General features: G+C 43.6%; 1 protein-coding gene across 3 annotated transcripts in view; it reads left to right on the top strand.

Annotated features, from left to right (window-relative positions):
• The first annotated feature begins 9,719 nt into the window (after positions 1-9,719).
• NINJ2 (ninjurin 2) overlaps positions 9,720-21,134 on the top strand; it is a 49,650-nt gene continuing 38,235 nt past the window's right edge. For all 3 annotated transcript variants that reach the window (XM_035127007.2, XM_035127008.2, XM_060279973.1), the window contains exon 1: positions 9,720-11,986. In XM_035127007.2, coding sequence (XP_034982898.1) covers positions 11,954-11,986 — 33 coding nt within the window. In that variant the 5' untranslated portion in view covers positions 9,720-11,953. The remainder of the gene's footprint in view (positions 11,987-21,134) is intronic.

Raw genomic sequence — 21,134 nt, 5'->3', positions numbered from 1 at the left:
ACAAGTTTTCCAATATATCCAACTTTCAGAAAATAGTGGGTTTTTAAAGAAGCTGTTTAACACCCAGCCCTGCTGATAAAGCAGAAGCTAAGGTTACATTGGAGATAATGGTGAATGAACAATTAAGTTAACTGACAGTCCTTAGGGGCAGAAATGAAATGGGATGTTCTGTTGTGGTACACACCCACTGTGACATCACCATGGTGGGGCACCAGCACAACACAAGAAAGGTGCTGTTTGAATGCACTTTCATTGGTACACACACAGCATACCCTGCAAGTATCCTGGAAAAACCAGGAAACCCCCCCCCCCATTTTCCCCCAGGTGGGAGCATGCCTCCCCCAAAAGCGCATCTTTGGGGCTCTGTGTTCTTGTGTGAGTCATGTGATTCACACAGGAGCATGGCCGGGAAGACACGCATCCTGGTTTGGGGACTCAACATGTTGAAGGGTATGCAGACTGGTATAAGTGGATTTATTTACTTTTAAAAACTTCTGCATCAATGCTGGTTTGTGGGGAAAACTCACTAACTTGTGGAAACAGGATATGTCTAGATTTGGGTTGATGCTGTATGCACAATATTTTAACAAGCAAACCTGGCATACAGAGCACACTGGATGCGCACTAAACTGTAGTGTATGCACATACTATCTGCCTGGGGAATTGGAAGGAGTTGATCATGACAGCCAGGTTAGGTATTCAAGACTACCGCCACGTTTGCAAATTTTAACAAAGGCATTGAAGCTGTAATCCCAAATCAGTGGTGCTGTAAAAGGCATATTGCATAACCCTATCACATTGTGAAACTGATACTGCTGGATGAATGGAAGTCATTTTCATGATAACAACCATAATATGTGCCTGGCCCTTCCCTTTTTAGTGGCTTTCTGGCTGCCCTTAGAATAAATGAAATGCAGTGTAGTTGTGCATAATTCCAATCTGGTTGCTCTTCTGTCTTCTTGAAGAAAGACAGTAACTTTCTTGTAGAACTCCCAAATTCTCATCTAAGCCAAGTTTGCAGACCAACCTGGTATCACACCTAATGTGGTAAACTAAGTCACATAGCCAATCCTGACATAAAGCAGGGATGACTTCAGCTGATGAGTGGGAAGTTCAATCCTGCTGGACTGGCTATATTGCTTAGTTCCCTGTGGGGAACGCAATCGCTCATCCTTACCTTGCAGAAAGCTCTGAAAAAGACCCTTGCACTGTGGTTCCTAAGTGCTTGGCATATGACATCATAATGACACCAGGTGATTGACTGATGAGTTGTCCCACCCACCTATCAAAGTTGGTCTGCAGGGGTAGGATAGAAAAGCCCCGAAGGTTCCCACCTCTGCTTTAAGCCTTCCATGACAAGCATGTTGATCCCAATTATGGGGGGGCGGAGCTTAATTTCAGAGCCTGCACTAGCGCTCCTCATTATTCATAACATCAGTTTGCTCCTCTGTTTTCTGTTACTAATCTCCATGCAGTTCCTACACATCAACCATCACCCACCTGGCACCTTCTGTGCTGGTGAGGCTTGATGGCAGTTGCTGTCCAAAATATCTGGAAGGTGCCATGTTCATGAAAGCAGCTGTGCACACACACTTCCCCCTCTTGGGAGGACTGTCAGGAGCACTGCTGGGTTTTGTATTAGGGAGAAAAGATGGACTTGGTACCATTGCATTCATGCACATTTATATGCATCTTATTGAACAAGAGATGATGTCTTTGAGATGAAAGCTCTAGGATTGTACAGAGACAGAAAGCATCTGCTTCTCCTTCCCTCCACCCCTTCTTGAAGTAATTAGAAGGGCAAAGGCAAAAGCAGAGACACAGAGAGTTCCGTCTAATGGTGGAAAGCTTTGTACCTCTTTAATGATGTAGTAACTCCCACGTGCAAACACACGGGGAGAAACAAATGAGGAAGTGCGGATCAGAGACTGGACTGCATTTTTGCATTATTGCATGTACCAGATTATGTGGGGAAACCGAAGGTTTCAACCAACCCTAAAGCAAACCTGATTTTCATGGGTGCCGTGTTCAATAATGGGAAATAAAGAAGCCAGGACAATGCATAGGAAACAAAATTGCATTTCTGGTTCACCCTGTATTTATTTCTAATTATGGCAACGAAATGACAGTATGGTAAAAGCCATATGTGACCTTAGGTCTATAGGAAACCTAGATCCAAGATCCAAATTCACACATCCAGCACTACAAAGGTTCAGCTGAAGGCATCTTCAAAAATAAAATATCTGGTACTAATATTACAAATTATGTGAAAGCGGAACACATTGTGCAAGCTTTCTTGTATCAATGGCAGGATGTGAGGAACAAACAGGAAGCAGTCAAAACCAATTAAGAGAAACCTCTGATCTGGAAATGTCTGCAGGTGAAATGCACATTTTGCATCCAGTTATTTGACTGATCCAAAGCCCACTTATTAAGTCAATGACAACAAGCTTTTTGCTAATGCAGGGAGGTAGTCTGCATCAGAGAATGGGAGAGATATATATTAAAGCAGCTTTTGGTAACTCTAGTGGGTTCAGAGGAGTTTGAAACAGGAATTTATGTAGTTTTTATTTAATAAATTTATTGGCTGCTATGCAAAATACAATATTTTCCAACAGTGGATTACAGTTTTAAAACAATTTAAAATATAAAATAGCATAATAGCCTTACAAGCCAGCCCAATCTCTGCCCTGATGTGCACGAGATTGCAAAGTTCTCGGCCACAAACCAAACTAATTTCCTTTGGGGAAATTAGGAACAACCAAGGCTGGTGCAGCAGCAACAGCAGCAGCAGCACCCCATACTGTGCCAGCTTATCCTTACAGCAGCAGCTGCATACTTTTTGCTCTGCAGCCTATCTTGGTCTCCAGGGCACATCCAAATGTGGTTCCTTCGCCACTTCCTGGTACCCTGGTGAGAGGGGGGTATTGCTTTGTTGTTTTCATTTTAACTATTTATTTGTGTATTTACCTTGTGAGCTGCCCTGAGATCTTATGATGAAGGGTGGTATATAAGTCTAATACCATCTCTCCTAATTCTGCTGTTCCTAAAAAAAAATCAACCCCCTTTATTCCTTTGCATTCTAATACCCAGTTCTTTTGATGCTTTGAAGTACTAATGCTTTATCCCGCAGCCTCACCTAACAAACACTTGTTGATTTGAGTAAGATTAAAGGCTGGTACACCTCTTTGCATGCTAGTTGCTGATGTTCAGAAGTAGGTCCACACACATATTCCCTTACACAAGGATCTTGATTATATTCTTCAGACTCTGAATCACAATCTGTGCATATAAACGCTGATTAAACATCTCAAACTCATTACATTACTCCCTTCTAATGCACTTTGAGACTGTCTTATAATATATCCCAGTTGTAACATACATTTCTAATTAAATCCTAAAATTTGCTAAACCTAAACATTTAGCACCATAGATCTATTGCAATACATTCATAATCATAGCAATGAAATATTAAAAACTCTTCTATATGATTTTCCTTCCTATCACACTAGCATACTGCTAAAAGCAGAGGCTATTGAACCCCCTGACAAAAAAGCAATGTTAAACGGCAGGGCCATAGATGAGTGGGAGAGCACCTGCTTTTCATGCAAAAGGTCCAAGGTTCAATCTGTAGCATCTCTAGGTAGGGCTGGGGGAAGATCCCTGCCTGAAACTATGGAGAGCCTCAGCCAGTCATTGTAGACAATACTGATTTGCAGGAGTAGTTCATTCTGTTTTGATGCCTGAGGGGAAACAGGAATATGCCACCTTGCTGAAGTCTCACTGGAGTCGCATGGAGCTTCTGGGTTCTGGCGAGATCTCGCAAGAGGGCCACAAGATCTCGCCGGAACCCAGAAGCCACCACCACTTGCCCTTGCTTTTCTGGTGGCAGTGGCAGCAGTTGGGGCACCCTGCTGCTATGAGAAAAGTGAGGAGAAGCTGTAGCAGCAGCAAAATATTGCATGAGCTATGCAAGATCTTGCGATAGTTCCACAAGATCTTGCTGGAATCTGCCACTGCCACTTCTCCTCCCTTCTCTGCGGGCAGGGGAGGGGCAGGTGGGGTGCAGCCCCTTAGGATTCTACTGTCTGAGGCAGCTGTCTCAGTTTGCCTCATGGGTGGGCTGGCCATGCTGAACTAGATCGACCAATAGTCTGAAATCAATATAAAAGCAATGCTACATGGAAAAGGAAGAGTTAAAGTTACAGAGTTGATTTCTAGGGAGGAGAGAGGCATACCACAAGAAACAAATGTCTTGTGCTATCTATACAGGCCATAACTCACCCAGCTGCCTTTGGAAGAGCTCTACAATAGGCCATTTATAATGGAGGAAATTGTGCAGTTGTTCCACTATCTTAAAAAACACAAGAAGTTGGAATGTCTGTGGTCTGGGGGGGGGACTGGGGGGGGGAGCTAAACATGTGGGGATGTTTTGCTCACATCACACAGATGTCCCCCGAAAGTAAGTGAACAAAGTGTGTGTATTCCACTATATACACCCAGCAGAAACAGCCTTCATTCCCTATGTTAGGTTGAAAAGCAACTTCAGAATGAAGCTCTCCCCTCTTGGGTTTCAGTTGTTATTTCAAGGCATTCAGCAGCACTTTCTAGGATGTTAGAATTTTTGGGCTGGATTGGTGCAAAGGGTTCCAAGTAAAGATGATTTAGAAGCTATATGTAATCCTTAGAAATATTATTTTTATTGTCCATAGGATGACTTCTTAACGCAAACTGCCCAATTATACAACAAGGATTTGTTCTTTGTAAATAATTAACTATCTTGACATTTTAGGTACTTTTCTATGGATGCTATTGGGCATCAGATAAGAAACTGCTAGATAAACCCTGACTCTTAACTCTAGGATCTGAACAAGATACCATAAGTCTTGGTTGCCCCACTATGAGTGTGTGTTTTTTTTAAAGCCACAACAGGGGATTTTAAACATTTAAATGATTTGGGGAACTTGACCATTCTAAGTTGTGACAGCTTGCATTTCCAAAAATAAATGGGCATTTCTGGAAATGCAAGCCATCAAAACATAAAAAGTTCCCCAAATCATTTACATTAAACAAAAATCCAGTTTTACAAATGGGGTGTCTTGTTTGCTTTTGCAACGGCCATTCACTAAAACCAATACAACTTTGACAAGCGCTCTTTGGTGCTGTTTGCCCCCCACCCCGGGCTGTAAGCCTACAGACTTCAGCCCTAAAGTACTTGCCCGAACTCTGCCACCTGTCCTATATCAGGTTGGATGCAGCTGGGCTTGCACAAACTACATGCGAAGTTGTCACATGAAACTTTGGTTTGTGAAGAGCTTCACCTGTGGATCAAAGGCACAGTTCAAAAGTTGCCTCTAATTTCTCCAGGCTTCCCTTATTGTGTTTCATGATGGAAACAAAATCTAAAGAAAGCTGCAGATTTCAGCTAGGAATTGAGGGGGCCACTTAACTATATGATCTTTAGCTGTTAATTTAAAGCTGGACTCTGCGTCTATTACCCTCTCCTTATTTCAGCTTGACCCATTCCTCACTTCCTCCTGATTCCCTAGTGGAATTTTTGGTTTAACCACAAAACTTTAAATGACCTAGTGTTTCAGATAGTACTGCTTCCATTCTTACTCTTATCCAAAAAAAGATAATAGTGATTTTCTTTGAAGGCCAGCAATTCACTCAGCCAGACTTTTCCTTAATTATGGTGTATGACACACATTCCCACTCTCAAATACAATGTTTCTTCACAGCCTTGCACCTTATGCAGTCACCTCCTCATGCGAAAACTGTGGCTATAAACAAACTAGCCATGCATGTTGGCAGCAGTGTTTTGGTACAGTCAGAAGGGGGACAGATTTACAACAACCTCCTCCCTCCTCAAATACTACTGTATGACTCCCCAAGTCTAGTCAGCTGTCAACTGTGTAAACACAGATATTGCTCTTGGGTTTCCTCCCCTGAAGCTGCAATAAGAAATTAAAAATCTGACCTGTACTTTTGTGCCCCTAGTGGAGAGGAGGATTCAGTGCATGAGGGGGGAACCTAGTTGATAAACCATCACTCTGAATGACTGTTTACAGCAGGCTTCCTCAAACTCGGCCCCCCAGATGTTTTGAGACTACAATTCCCATCATCCCTGACCACTGGTCCTGCTAGCTAGGGATCATGGGAGTTGTAGGCCCAAAAATTCTGGAGGGGCGAGTTTGAGGAAGCCTGGTTTACAGGATTTTAGTATAGGATATAGTATATGATAGAAGGTCCCAGGTCCTACGGTATCCGGTCTGAAATAATGGAAATAATGGACCCCAGTTTGAAATAATGGAAATGTGCCCCCAGTCAGTGTAGACAATTCTGAGCTATGTGGACCAGTGGTATGACTCAGTATAAGGCAGCTTTCTGTGTTCCTTCCTAAATGTTTGAAAACTGATGAGAAAATATGTAGAAAGATTACGGGGGAAGACTTAAGTCATTAACTTTATGGTGTCTTTAAATTCTTACAGATTTTTAAATGTTCAAATATTTAGAATTTTCAAGGCACTGGTATTTGCCAGCTACAGTTATAGAATAAGCATTTAATCTTTACCAGATGCAGTTTGGCATCTGCTGTGCCCATAAAAACCAGTGTAAACTACATTAATCATAGGCAATAAAGGGAAATTGCCATAGATTATGAAATATTTCTGAAGGTAACCTCAGTGTTGAACTAGCGTGACTCTTACAGTGACACAATATTACCAGCAAAATCCTATACTAGCTTTCCCTTTCCCTTTCCTGTTAGATAAGTGTCATTGTAACATCATTTTTATGTTGGGTACTGTAAAGCGGTGGTTCCCAACTGTTTTTGATATGGTGATTGACGGTGCTTTTTTTCACCCAGAGTGCGCCAGAGTGCAGTTCCAGCACCTTTTTCCAAACAACAACTCCTAGCCCTGAGTCTCTGTAGGAACAAATACCAAAAACAATGACGCTTCTTCTCCTCTTCCTTCCCCCTCTCTCACACACCCAACCCTGACATGGCCATGCCATTGCTCCTCCCCATGCTGAGGCTGCTTTAGCAGGAGGCAACAGGGAAGCCATGGTGCTGGAGGAAGCAAGCAGGGAAAGTGGGGGAGGGGAAGGGGAAGCCAGGCCACGGTGTGAGGTGTTCACCGCAAGGAGAAGGGCTTTTTGTCAGCTGGAACTCTCTGGAACTCAGTTCCGGCACCCCCTCTTTCTTTTTAGCATTTTTAAAATTCATTTTCATGTTTAACATTTATCATCATAGGTTCTGGCACCTCTCAGGTGGGTGCCATTGCCAATATAAGTGAACAAAGGAGGCATTCATGGTGAGTTCCAGCTCCTCTCTTTCTACCAAAATAGCACTGGTGAGGAGGAGGAAGAAGAGGTGGTGGCTGAGCAAGGGTGGGAGGCCTCCCTGTCACCCTGGCCCAGGCACCCTGGGACAGCAGGAGCAGCATGGCCACCAGCCTGTGGATGGGAGGCGAGAGTGATGGAAGGGCAAGTGGGCTGTGGTGAGAGATTCCATAGCTGGGTTGGAAGTTTGGTGGATAGCAGTGGAGGGAGGGATGGCGCTCACTCTCGTCTTTCCTCTCCCCTCCCCCCCCCGTTAAGTTTCCTCAGTCTGCCTTCAATTGGATTGTTCTTTGTAGGCAGAAGCTTGTTTGCAGTGGCTGTTTCTCACGTGGTTCACAGCCTCTTGTCACCAAATGTGTGACCAAGTTTGGTTTTGCAACCTGTTTTTCTGTGTCTGCTGCAGCAGGTGAACCAAGTGGCTATTCTGAAAATCATTATTTTATCATCATTGCCACCTGCTTGGAGAAAATAAAAACAGGAAGCACAGCAACAGCCTGCCACAGAACAGCTTGCAGGGTGTACAAGAGGATGAGGGACAAGAGGAGAATGTAATAGAGGTGAGGGGGGAAGCTCCAGTCCCCTTTTTTCTAGAAAAAAGTGCTGGTGATTGACAAGTCCAATTTTACTTGGTATGGTGATGCATCATTCTATTGTCCTATGAATTTTGGATCTTAGGGCTTCAGCAGCTATTGGTTTTGGCAATTTAACTGCAAGTTTGTATATCTATAACCATTTATAACCATTACTTGAAGTTTGTGACACTGGAGGTATATATATTTTAGGACACACGTTATTTTTGCGATAGTGAGTTGTCTTAAAATATTGTGTATTAATGTTGTAAATGTTGGGACCTTAGAGCAAAGAGCGGGATAATAATAATAATAATAATAATAATAATAATAATAATAATAGGGTGTAATTTCCAGGGCAGCAAGCCCATTATATGCCTGGGATGAGGCAGCAACCACTAACACCACTCCATCTCTACAAGAGCAGCATAGCTCATTTCCTAGTGAATTCTCTTAGACACCATGGGTAGTCTGAAGGCAACGGGACTAAGCCAAGGGTGAGGAACCTTTTTCAGTCTGAGGGCCAGATTCCCTTCTAGGCAATGTTCTAGGGGCCATGTGTGAGCAGGGCTAGAAACAAATTGGGCAAAGCAATGGATGCGCATGTTAGCTTTGTACAAAAGATTAGTTGTACATCTCTCTTTTTTCCATCTAGACGTGAAAGAGGCATTTTTAGAGTTCAAGGCTACATTCCAGCCAGACAAAGGCACTTAAGGAGAGTATGAAGCAGAACCAATAAGAGATATGGCCTGGGGAGTGCAGGAGTAGGAGTGGCCTGTTGAGAATTCAAAGTGGCAGACAGAGATGCTTGGAGGGCCACATTTTGTCTCCGGGCCTGCGATTCCTCACCCCTGATCTAAGCACATGGAAGGAATAAGCAGAATGTTCCATCTGGACAAAATTAACCAATACCTGCAATTATCTCATCCCCTTCTGCAACAACTGCCCATTCAAGAGCAAAGGAGCAGCCCTCTATTGCTGCTGAAAGGATCATTGGGGACAGAGGCATTAACAGCCATTAAATGTTCATGGCTTGTAGATGATTATAATGATCTACATGTGATTTACAGGCTTTCTCTTACACAGGAGTACTATTGATGTAGGGAAAACATCATATTAGAAATGGTTGAAGTTCCACAGTTCTTGTGGTGTGGTGTGTGTCCTCAGTGCCCCAGTTTATTCTCTCCCACTTGCATAGCCTCCCTTCCTGCAGTTAGCTACCATGCTGTGTTTTGTTATTCCATCAGAGCTTGCAATGATGATGGTTTGTTACATTTATATCCCACCTTTTCTTCCAAGGACCTTGAGATAAAGCTCATCCACACTTCCCTTTGTCTCATGATTTCTTCTGTTTCTCCAATAATTTCTAGGCATGGGTTGAAGAGGTTTTTTCTTTTGTCCCACTGCTTTCCCCTGGAAAACCCACTGTTTACTGCTGAATCAGAACAAACATCAATCCGCAGGTGGGGGTAGGGTGTCTTCAGCATCATTTTTAGTACTTTGGGTGAGGAACTGGGGCTTTTTTGTGGTGGTGCCGAGGCAATGAAACACCCTGCTTAACAAAGGAAACTTGGTTGACTGTACTATTCCTCACCAAAGATCCATATTTTCCAGCAGTCATTGTCTTGTGTGGGTTTTTACTAGAGATTACTCCTTGTTATTGTTTTTCCCAATAGCGTTTGACTTGTTGCTTTTAATACATTGGTTTCTTTTGATGTACGATACCAATATCTTGTTTCTCTATGACTGTATTTACATGTTGTGGTAAACTATGGTTAATGGCTTATTAAATGGCAGATAAATTACCTGCTTGTGGATAAATCCTTGCAGATTATTCCCATTCTCAAGTGGGAGCAAAAAACCATGATCCTTGCTTAATGTTCTGTTTGTGCTGGGGATCATGATTTGATTCACCCCAAACAAACCACAATCTGAAGCCAAGCTTTGTTCTTGACTTATCAAACATGCTCTGTTTTGGCAAAACAAACTATGATCCCCAGTTTGGATGCAATGCTAAATCAAGGATTGTTGCTCCAGCTCGCTGGTGGGAAACCATGAAGCAGGAATTATCTGCGTGTTCACAGTAAACCATCGCTTACCACAAGAAGTCTATATACTGTATGTTTGCCACCTGGGATATAAAATATTTTGAGTAAACGTATCAAAAAAGCTGTAGCTCAGTCGAAGGATCACAGGCTCTGCATGCAAAGTTCCCTGGTTCAACTCCTGGCACCTTCAAGTAGGGCCCCTGTCTGGAATTATGGAAAACCAATGCGGGTCACTATAGATAATACTATAGATAATACTAAGTAGTGCAAACGTGTTGGTATGAGGCAGCTTCCTATGATCCTAAATAAACAATATGCTACTCATGTAGAAGTATTGCCTTTTCACAAAAATGTCCCCATCAAGTAAAAGATAAGTACGAATGGAGGTGTCAACCTGTGAACATGCCTCCACTTCTAAAAAGCAGGTGCGATCCCCAGAGACACTCACCTGGTACCTACCTTGATGTCATTTCAGCGCCTGACCACAACCATTTCCCCAAGCTTTGGACTATACTATTTTTAGTGGAAGAAGCTAGTGAATTAGTTTTGCTGTGCTTTCAGATAAGGCCTGCTTTTTTATCTGCTGTTGCTGTTGCTGCACTTGTTATGTTCATTTCACCCTGGAAACACTGTGCGTTGGAAGGTGCGGGGTTGTAAATTTAGGAAATGCAATGACTGAAAAGGACTGAAGTGGCAAAGGATGCTGCATCTCTCCTTGGGAGAACTCATGTTTTCTTTGCAAGTAGTCTTGGTATTTCCAATTAAAATAAGCTCAGGAAGCAAGGCTGGGGGAAAGACATCTGCTTTTGTCTCTGAAAAGATCAATACTAGGCTAGGTGGACCAATGGTCTGACTCTGTAGGCTTCTTCAAATGTCACTGAACACAACCGCAAGCTGTCTATACACACGGATGAGTGTTTGTGTGAAAGGAGGTACACGTGTTGATTTGTACAGCTCAACTAATTTGTACACAGGTACACAGATTGTACACAACTTGAATATAATATATAAGCATCCTTAGGAACACGGGAAGCTGTCTTATATTGAGTCAGACCAGAGGTTCAATTTAGCTCTGTATTGCCACTGCTGCCCTTCCAGGGTTTCAGACAGATCTTCCCAAGACTTACCTGGAGCTGCTGGAGAGCAAACCCAGGACCCTCTGCATGCACCGCAGGTGCTTTTCCAATGAGCAGCAGCTCCAAGCTTCAAACACTCCGCTGTTGAGCCTCTTGGCCTGCTACTCTTATTACCACCTAAATCCCTGCTTCCTACTGCAGGTGGTGGAAGTGTTTTTTAAAGAGAGACTTTAGCAGAGCTGCGTTCTTGGCTATGACACTCAGCTTGGCACCTGGGGACTCTAATTACAAATTCCCAAACCAAATTTGGGTGTGTTGCAAATAGCCCCAAAGTATAATCATATGGACTGGAAAGGGCTTCATAAGCTACATGTGACTCCCCCCCCCTTAGTCAACAAGGAGCGTGACAGAGTCTCAGTAACTGTGTCAACAGTCATACGTGATAAAAGCCATCTGCACACAAGGGGTCTGTAACAGCCGGTGGCATTTAGGATGTGTGCCGAAAACTGGCATGGTCTGTGCCTTGAGCCTCTTGGTACGTTGTGTGCACAACGGCATTGCAGCCCAAGTGACCTCACAGGGCTCAGCTGGACCCAGAAGCTAAGGAGACATGTAGTCATGGCTATGATGACAGGAGGGCCATTCAGCATCTTAAGAGACAATAAAGGATCCGTGTGCCCACTTTTTCCACCACCACCACCCCTTCTCCTCTCCTCCTCTCCCTGCCCTCAAAAGCTGAAGCCCAGGCCAGAGTCCCACATCATGTAGATGAATAGCAGGTCTGTTCCAGCAGCTGTGCTTTCCCTCCCACCCAGCAAAGGCACTGGGAGACTCCAGAAAGCTGCAGAGACTTGGTCTCTTGTCCAGGCTGAGAGGATTGAAAAGAAAACCTGGGAATAAAAAAAGGGAGGAAAAGATGGGATCGGAAGGAGAAATGATCAACCTTCATGTGAGTCCATTTTGGGCATATCAAGGAGGGGTTGGGGGCTGGTGAGTGAGGCCTAATGCTTGTCAGTCACTTCTTTGTCTCTTTTTTATTTCGCCCTCTGCCTTTCTTTGAAGTCTTTTTCTGGATATATCTCCTCTCACCTCCTTCATGCTCTCTGTCACTTTCTGGGCTGTTCACAGGAGCCGGATTCCAACAGGGCCCATCAAAGGACTGATAAGCTTTTCCGATAGGGAGGAGAGTCCCAGACAAGGGGAGCTGCTTAGAAAGAGCTTTTCTTGAGAGAGGCAAGCGTGCCTTTTTGACAAGCTGGGAAAAGTTATTCCATCTCTCTCTGTCCTTCCTCACAGAGCCCTTCTGTGCTTGATTAGAAAACGTTCCCAACCCGAGGCATGAGGGGAAAAAGAAATAAACACTGCAACACCGAAGCGAGACAGCCCTGGACCCAAATTCCTACCTGGGGTTCCTAGAGAAACAAAACCTCTTGATCCAGCCCTCTCAGGCTCCTCTTTTTCTGTTCCTCAGAGTTTGTTTGCTGAGGAGAGGCGCTTCCTAGAACTCGGGTGTCTCTTGAAAGGGCTGCTTATTGCAGATGGATTGCATTTTATTTAAAAAAAACAACCCACCAAAGCAAAGAAGGAGAGTTGAGTTTTAAGAGTTCTTAAAGTTTAAAGTTGACCACACAGCAAGACTTAACAGATGTTGAGATATTTTATATCTTGTTTATTTATTTACCTTAGTTATAACCCACACTTCCTTGTTAAGGCAATCCCAGAAGGAGAAAGGACACTAAGGCAGCACAAGGAAATAATATTTTGTTTTAATGTAACTTAATGTAAAAAGAGACAGGGATAAATTAATCTGACCAAACCCAAACAGTACTCATTAATGGTTCCTCATCATCCTGGAAAAATGTGGCCAGTTTTTCAGGGCCCGTTGTTCAAAATCTTTGTAAACAATTTGGATGAAGGGATTGAGGGGTGCACATCAAATTTGCAGATGATTCCAAACTGGGAAGGGTAGCTAAGGCTGCAGAAGACAGAATCAGATTTCAACATGACTTTAACAGATTGGCGAGCTGGGCCCAAGATAACAAAATGAATTTCAATAGATAGAAATGTAAAGTACTGCACTTAAGCAGGAAGAACGAGACGCACAAATATAGGATGGGGGACACCTGGCTTACTAGCAGTACATGTGAAAAGGATCTCTAGTGGTCTTGGTGGACCGCAAGTTGAACATGAGTCAACTATGTGACGCAGCAGCAAAAAGAGCTAATGCTCTTCTAGGCTGCATCAACGGAAGTCTAGTGTCCATGAGGGCAGATTTTGTTTATTACAAGTTCAAGGGAAGTAATAGTACCATTCTATTCTGCCTTCGTTTGACCACACCTGGAATACTGTGTCCAATTCTGGGCACCACAATTTAAGAAGGATGTTGACAAGCTAGAACGTGTTCAGAGGAGAGTAACCAAGATGACAAAGGGTCTGGAAACCTTAGTCTTATGAGGAATGGTTGAAGGAGCTAGAGCAGGCAAATCATTGAAGCCCCTATCAGAACATCTAGTCCCAGCTCCTGCCAACCTAGCAGTTTGAAAGCACATCAAGTGCAAGTAGATAAATAGGTACCGCTGCAGCAGGAAGGTAAACAGCGTTTTCCTGATTCACCAAAAGTGGCTTAGTCTTGCTGGCAAAGTGACCCGGAAGCTGTCTGCGGACAAACGGTGGCTCTCTCGGCCAGTAAAGCGAGATGAGCGCCGCAACCCCAGAGTCGTCCGCAACTGGACTTAACGGTCAGGGGTCCCTTTACCTTTATTGGAGTTGTAGTCTACATCTGGAGGGAACTGTGTTGGTTACCCCGATCTACAAAGGCATTTTGTTGGTCACTGTGGGAAATAGGATGCTAGACTAGATAAGCCTTTAATTTAATCCAGCCTGGTTTTTATGTTCACCCCTCTTGCCTCCTTCAAAGCCCACCTTTTCCTGTGAAGTCCTTTATTAATTTCCCTGTCTTAGTCTTTCTAGCCATGCATACCGATAACATTGTTTCAGTGACCTCTTATAATTGGCAGTGTATTAAAATTTCTGACTTGCTAACGTGCCAAAAGATGGGAGCTTTCAAAATATTTGTTGTGGATTCTTAAAACTGTTCGTATTATAGCATTCTAGTGCCAGAAATGAGGGGAGATGTAGCACTAGGGATGGTGACTCTCGGTTTCAGTTTCTCTCACTTCTGCATTTTCCCAATTCAGTTATCCATATTTTAACATAGTCTGCAATTTTTAAAAAGTCATTATGTAAATTCATCAATATTTCAATGCAACTATCTTCTAATATACATGTTTTTGTATGTTGTTTTCATTAATATGCACATTTTGTGTGTGTGCATTTTTGTCCACATTACTTGGTTGGGAAATTGCATTGCCAAATGTGGAGAAGTGTGGCTTTAGAAGATGGCTGTGTTCACATATTGTTTTGAAAAGCATGAACTGAATCAAAGGTGGTCAGGAAAACACCTGCACTGTGTGATTTACCATCGCAACTACAAATACTTTTAAAATAAGCCTTTAAAATAAACTTGGGCAGCAGCTCAGGCATTCTCCTCGTCGGCTCCCAGAAAATACCTGTCTCTGTAGAAGGACCCCTCTTTGATTCCTACTCAGAGACCAGATGTGGAAGAGGTGGCAGAGAAGCAGCTGCTGCTGCCACTGTTGCAATGTCAATAAAGATGTTTGTTTTTTAAAGTAACGGTGGCAGGGACAGAGAAGAGGTAATAAGGGGCACTGCCACTGCAAAGAGGACAATTGTACCTCATCAACGGGACCATTCTGGGAAACCCCTGTAATCTGGTGCTGGACCTGAATAGATCTGAGTTAATTCACTTTGACTTTAAGCAGCTCTGACTGGCTTCTGTTGGACACTACCCCCTGGGATAGGCAGTTGCTTTCAAGTAAAGCATAAAGGATGGTTCCAAAAATTGGTGAAGCTCAGTACTCCTTGGGGTATGAAAGAGAGCTCAGACCCAGAAGCCTGTTGAATGCCCTCATGTGAAGGAATATAAAAAGAGGTTCCGGTTTCCGCCTGCAGGAATGGCGGACCTGTTTTCCATCTCTCTGACCTTCGTAAGGAATTTGGCGGTTGCTAGGGGAGTAAATGGCAACCCCCTACCCTCTCCGGGGGTTACGGAGAGGGGCCGCTGGCCCGCGATGCCCCCAGACCCACTCCGACTGTTTTTGGAGTGGGGGGAGCTTGGGCTGAGCACTTACGAGGGCCAGGACTCCCGGACGCTAATCTGCATGGTGGGGATTTCCATGGTTAAAGAAGATAATTAGGCTTAAATCTATGGACATACTTCAGAAGGAGGGGAAGAAGCGCTGTTTACTGCTGAGAAATTTATGCTGCTGAGGGAGAGGAGTCAAAGATTGTACAGCATCTGGAAGAAGGATTGATGGGGACGGAGCGATAAGGGAAGTGAGTTTTTATTTTTTTTTCTTCATATTGTTGCCTCGTACCTTCCCGGACGCGATGTCCTGGCTTGTTTGGAGTGAAAGAGAAGCAAAAGACTGTGTGAGTTGAACTTTATAACTGTTGTTACCGAGCATATTTTTTAAAGATGTAGAGTTGCCGATGAGAAAAGCCCCCCCCCTAGTCGGACGGAAGGAGTTCTGGACGCGTTCGGAGGATTTATGAGCTGTGACGCACTTTAAATTGGAGCAGCGACCTGAAGCTAAGTTCAGCTATAGGGCAAGGAGATCCATTAATTTACCAAGAGTTTATGGTTTTGATGTTTGGGTCTCCTGCCTGGAAAAGCTGTAAATTCTATAATGATCGTAAATCTTCATGGCTATGAGAGGAAACGAAAGTGATTTGAGCTTTTTAAGATGGCGCTGCTTCGTGCTGCTTCGACGCAACAGGGAGCTCCATTAAGAAGATTTATGGGGAGGCTGGACTGATTAACTCACACAGGAGAAAGAACATCTGTGAAACTTTGTTTGATATTTATCTCAGCAGCTGGGAAACAATCGGATGAAAGTGGAAAACATCTATGTGACTGTAAGGGGAAGATCTGGATTATTATGAACTTGGAGGACGATTTGAACTTTAGAAAAAAGACGGCAGTGGACAGTTGCGAGGAATTCCCAATTTCTTGAAGCATGGGAACCCAAATAAAAAATTCTTTAGATGATTTGGCATAACATTCGGTTTGATTGATATATATATGTGTATAATTTGAAATATTGAATGTGATATAATTGGTTTTAATCGGAAAATTAATAAAAAATATTTTTTTTTAAAAAAAGGAATATAAAAAGAGCCTGCTGGATCAGACCAATGCCCCCTCTAGTCCAGCACCCTGTTCTCATAGTGGCTAACCAGATGCCTGTGGGATTTGAGCACAAGAGCACTCTCCCCTCCTGTGGTTTACAGCAATTGGTATTGTGAAGCATTGCTGCCTCCAAGGAAGCCTGAATTGGAGTTGGGAGAAGCTGTGAGTCAGAAAATGTTAGTGAGGAAGCAGAGCTGAAAAGTAGAAACTGGAGGAAGGCCCAGGCTAACCCCCAATGTCTCAACCACCTCCTTCAATGACTTAAAAGCCAGCATTTAGAGGCTTGCCACCTCTCCCTAAGGGAGATAACGAAGAAAAGAGCCATTGCTTATTTCCCTGCAAATAAACACAGAAAAGTGACTCTTTCAGGCAAATTGTAGCTAGCAATCTTGCCCATGCATGTTTGTCTGTGTAATGCAGAGGTAGAGGCTCTTTTGGGGTGTCTAAGGGCTGCATTACTGGGGTGGAAAGCTATGAGGGGGGTGCATTCCAAGTGTGGGTTGGTCTGGACTAAAAGTGGGTGGGGCTCAGCAAATACACACACTTAACAGAGGCGCGCACACACTTAGCGCACAGACACACTTGACACACACACTTAATAAAGATTGTTTCCTGTCCTCTATTTCTCCTCCGCCTTCTCACTCTTATTTTCTCACTGAATTGCATCTCTGTGCATTGAGAAGCCCCTGTCTCTCAGTGTACAGAGAGGAAATGCTGCAAACTGCTCTTACTGGATCACCAACTCCCAGCTTTCTATCAGTGCGTGCTGAGAAAGGACTTTTCCCAGTACTGTATTCGGAAAGAAAAAAACAGTGAGCAGGCCAGACAGAGAACTTGCATGGGTGTGGCTTAACAGGAGAGGCCTGGCAAGCTGGATGGAGAAGTCTGGTAGTCCAGATCTGGCCCACAGGCCAGTCAAGCCAGTCATTCCCTCAGCTCTGATGTAATGTGGGAAAAATATAAAGACGCCTTTGTAAAAACAAAAATGAATGAATGAATGAACTGATCTGCCTTTCCATTTGTTCTGTTTAACCCAGGAGTGGGGAACACTTGACCCACAGTTCTAATTTGGGCCAGCATGGGCTCCAATTTGGCCTGCATGGCCATTTACTCAAACTACACCCACCTTCCCTATACCTAACATCAAACATGATGGAACTCATGTTTGATGACATATGGAACTCAGTAGTGCAGCCAACCCCTGCTGAAAGCAGAGCTTGAAGTAAGCACCTTTCAGCTCTCCCTTTAACACAGGCACCCCACACTCGGCCCTCCAGATGTTTTGGGACTACAACTCCCAGCATCCCTAGCTAACAGGAACAGTGGCCAGGGATGATGGGAATTGTAGTCCCAAAACATCTGGAGGGCCGTGTTTAGGAGTGCCTGCTTTAACCCAACTAAGGACAGAGAAACACCTTTGCTTTTTGCACTTAGCAGGGCCAGCATCAGGAGCTGGTGTTATCAGGCACCTGCCAAGGCCACCACCCCTTCAAGGGGTCTACTGCCAACCCCTAGAGTTTCCTGGCCTGCTGCCACTTCTCCTTATTGTATGTTCACCAATCCATATCATAATTTTTATGTGATTTCATTTTTAAGTTATTTGCATGCTGCAAGTCACCTGTGGAAGAGTGAAAGTGCAGAAAGGCTGAATATAAATTGTACTACTAGGTAAAGGTAAAAAGATAAAAGATGGTTAAGTCCAGTCAAAGGCAGCTATGGGGTTGCAGTGCTCATCTCGTTTCAGGCTGAGGGACAGCTTTCTGGGTCATGTGGCCAGCAGGACTAAACTGCTTCTGGTGCAACGAAACACTGTGACAGAAACCAGAGTGCATGGAAACACTGTTTACCTTCCTGCTGCAGCGATACCTATTTATCTACTTGCACTAGTGTGCTTTCGAACTGCTAGGTTGGCTGAAGCTGGGACAGAGCAAATGGAGCTCACCCCATCGCGGGGATTAAAACCACTGACCTTCTGATCGGCAAGCCCAAGAGGCTCAGTGGTGCAGAAAGGCTGAATATACATTGTACTACTACTACTACTACTACTACTAATAATAATAATAACAACAACAACATTTATTGATCAAGTTTACAATGGATGCCTGTTACCTGACGTAAATGCAATCACACCAAAACCTCTAGTGTCTGTCTGAAATTTGAAATGACATTAATTGGAAGCATTTGTTCCTCTCCATGGCCAAAGCAGCAATGAAACCAACCCTGGATGTTCCTTCCCTTTATTGTTCTGTTTTGGTTGTTGTTGTTGTTTTAGCTTGTGTGAAACAAATGGAGTGCTTTTGTTTGTGCATTTATTTATTTATTATTTATTTATCTAAGTAAGTAAGTAAGTAAGTAAGTAAGTAAGTAAGTAAGTAAGTAAGTAAGTAAGTAAGTAAGTAAGTAATGTCTTTATAGTTCACTTACCCTTTTAAAGCCATGATACATTTGGCAACATTCTCAGTGCTGCCCTGCTGTTCATCATTTTTCTTTTAACTTACTGTGTCTCTTATGTGAAAATTGAACTAATCAGTTTCAGGAACTAGGAAGTGTACATTTATGATTTAAGTACCCTATTTTGACATACTGGAAGTACCTTCTAGGAAATAACAACTTGTGTAGTAATTGGTGATTGTAGAGTTAAATATTGCTTGGAGCTAAGACTCCACCTGTTAGTTTGATCTTGTGGTTGCTTTCATTTTCCTGTGTAGTTGTGTGTGAGCCTGTTCATCAGTAAGCAGCGTCTTTTTCTGGTCACAAAGTGAGTAACGTTGCCTTCTATTGAATAAAAGCTTAACAATTAGTTTGTAGGAGCACAACAGCTGAAAGCTGTTTTCACAAACTGTTTAGAAACTATTGTATTATGTGCTAGAATCCAGATGGGTATGATTGTAATTTCTGGCTGGAAATTTGTGCATTCGTTTTTAGTTATTTATCAAAGGACACCCTTTGACTCATCCTGCAATGCGATGATAGATCTTTGTGCATCGGTCCAACAGAACAAGTGCCATCAAACTTGCTCATCTTTCCTTGGACCCCACTGCCCCACATGGTGGTGACTCTTTGCCAACGTTGTACACATATGAGCCAAGACACTGCATAGAATCAAGCCACGATAATAGCTTCCTTTGTGTGTCAAGAGATAGCAGGATATGCAGATGATGAACAGGGCTGGCTCTACTATTAGGCAGAGTGAGATTTCCGCTTCAGACAGATGATTATGAAAAGGCAGCAAATGTTTAGTTGCATTTTTACTGACAGGGAATGGCAAAGAGGCTGATACAGGATTTATTTCCTTGTGCCAAAATAACTTGTGTGCACCTTGATTAGTGGAGGGGGTGGTTGTCATTTGCTGCTGTGCCTTCAGCAGTAATGCATGTTGTCTAGAGCTGACCCTGAGCATGGAAGAAGAGTTTCTGTAGCAAGACACTTTGTTAACTTCCACTTAACTCTCTGAAGTACGGTTTCAGCTGAAACTGAGACACCACCACATGTACTCTGTGAATCCACACACTTGTGCACTATTTTGTAATGCACAAGAGCAGAAATCTTAACTTGTAATTCACCTTGTAATTAGCTTGTAATTGGCATTATGATTTAAAGTGGGAATGGGGAACATGGGGACTACCAAATCATACCTGCCAAGTTGCTGTCGGAGAAATAAGGGACCGGGTGGAAGTAGCAGACCGGTAGTAGCGCTGCCACCATTTTGGAACTGGGCGGAGCATGCTCAGAAGTGACTTTTGATGCTGCTTTGCCCAGTTCCAAAATGGCCACCGCGCCAGAAGTCGCACTGCAGCCATTTTGGAACTGGGCAGAGCAGCATCAAAAGTCGCTTCTGAACATGCTCTGCCCAGTTCCAAAATGGCCGCCGCACCAGAATAAACCGGGAAAAAACAAAAAAAAATCAGTTTTTTCAACTAGGAACAGCTGGAAAAACGGGAATTTCCTGGGGAATATGGGAGACTTGGCAGCTATGTACCAAATGCTATTGGTTTGGAGCTGTCATCATCCCTGGCTGCTGGGCAAGGTGGCTGGTACTGATAGGAGTTGGAGTGATATCAGGAGGGGATTCAGGTTCATCACTCTTGTTTCAAAGAAAAGGCAGGTTTGGTACTAGGTTCAGAATTGGTACTACCGTAGGCTCAGAATTCAGCATCCTACAAATTTCTGCATGTTTCTAGTCCCTAATGCTGTGAAGTCAGCTTAAAAGTGAGTACAGTGGTACCTCGGGTTAAGAGCTTAATTCGTTCCAGAGGTCTGTTCTTAACCTGAACCTGTTCTTAACCTGAGACACCACTTTAGCTAATAGGGGCTCCTTCTGCCGCCACGCCGCCAGAGCACAATTTCTGTTCTCACCCTGAAGCAAAGTTCTTAACCCGAGGTACTATTTCTGGGTTAGCGGAGTCTGTAACCTGAAGCGTTTGTAACCCGAGGTACCACTGTACAGGTGGTGACTAGTTTGCACATGTCCAATTGATGCATGACCGCTGATGCACAGATACTTTTAGACCCAGAAGAGGACAGAATGAAGTCGTAACGTGGGGTGTAACAGGGCGGGCTTGTGTGTGCTGTGTTCAAAATTCAGTCAGGCTTACTTCTGAGTAGGCTTTACATAGGATTGCACTGTCAACCTCAGAGGTCAGGATGGCTTGTGGGTTTTTCCAATAGCTGTGGCCCAGTCTTGACTGTCTTGCATATTTTTTGCCATGCCTCATGGCTAACCAATAGACTATGTAAAATAATCAAATTGCAGGCAGCTTAGCATAATTAGCATTATTTATAGAAGCCATAGAATCCAGTTCTTCTTGCTGCTAAATTTAGATGC

This window comes from Zootoca vivipara, chromosome 10, assembly GCF_963506605.1.
Source record: "Zootoca vivipara chromosome 10, rZooViv1.1, whole genome shotgun sequence".
NCBI classification, from domain to species: Eukaryota; Metazoa; Chordata; class Lepidosauria; order Squamata; family Lacertidae; genus Zootoca; species Zootoca vivipara.
Note: the sequence above shows the minus strand (reverse complement) of the source record. Positions and strands in the feature narration are given on the sequence as shown.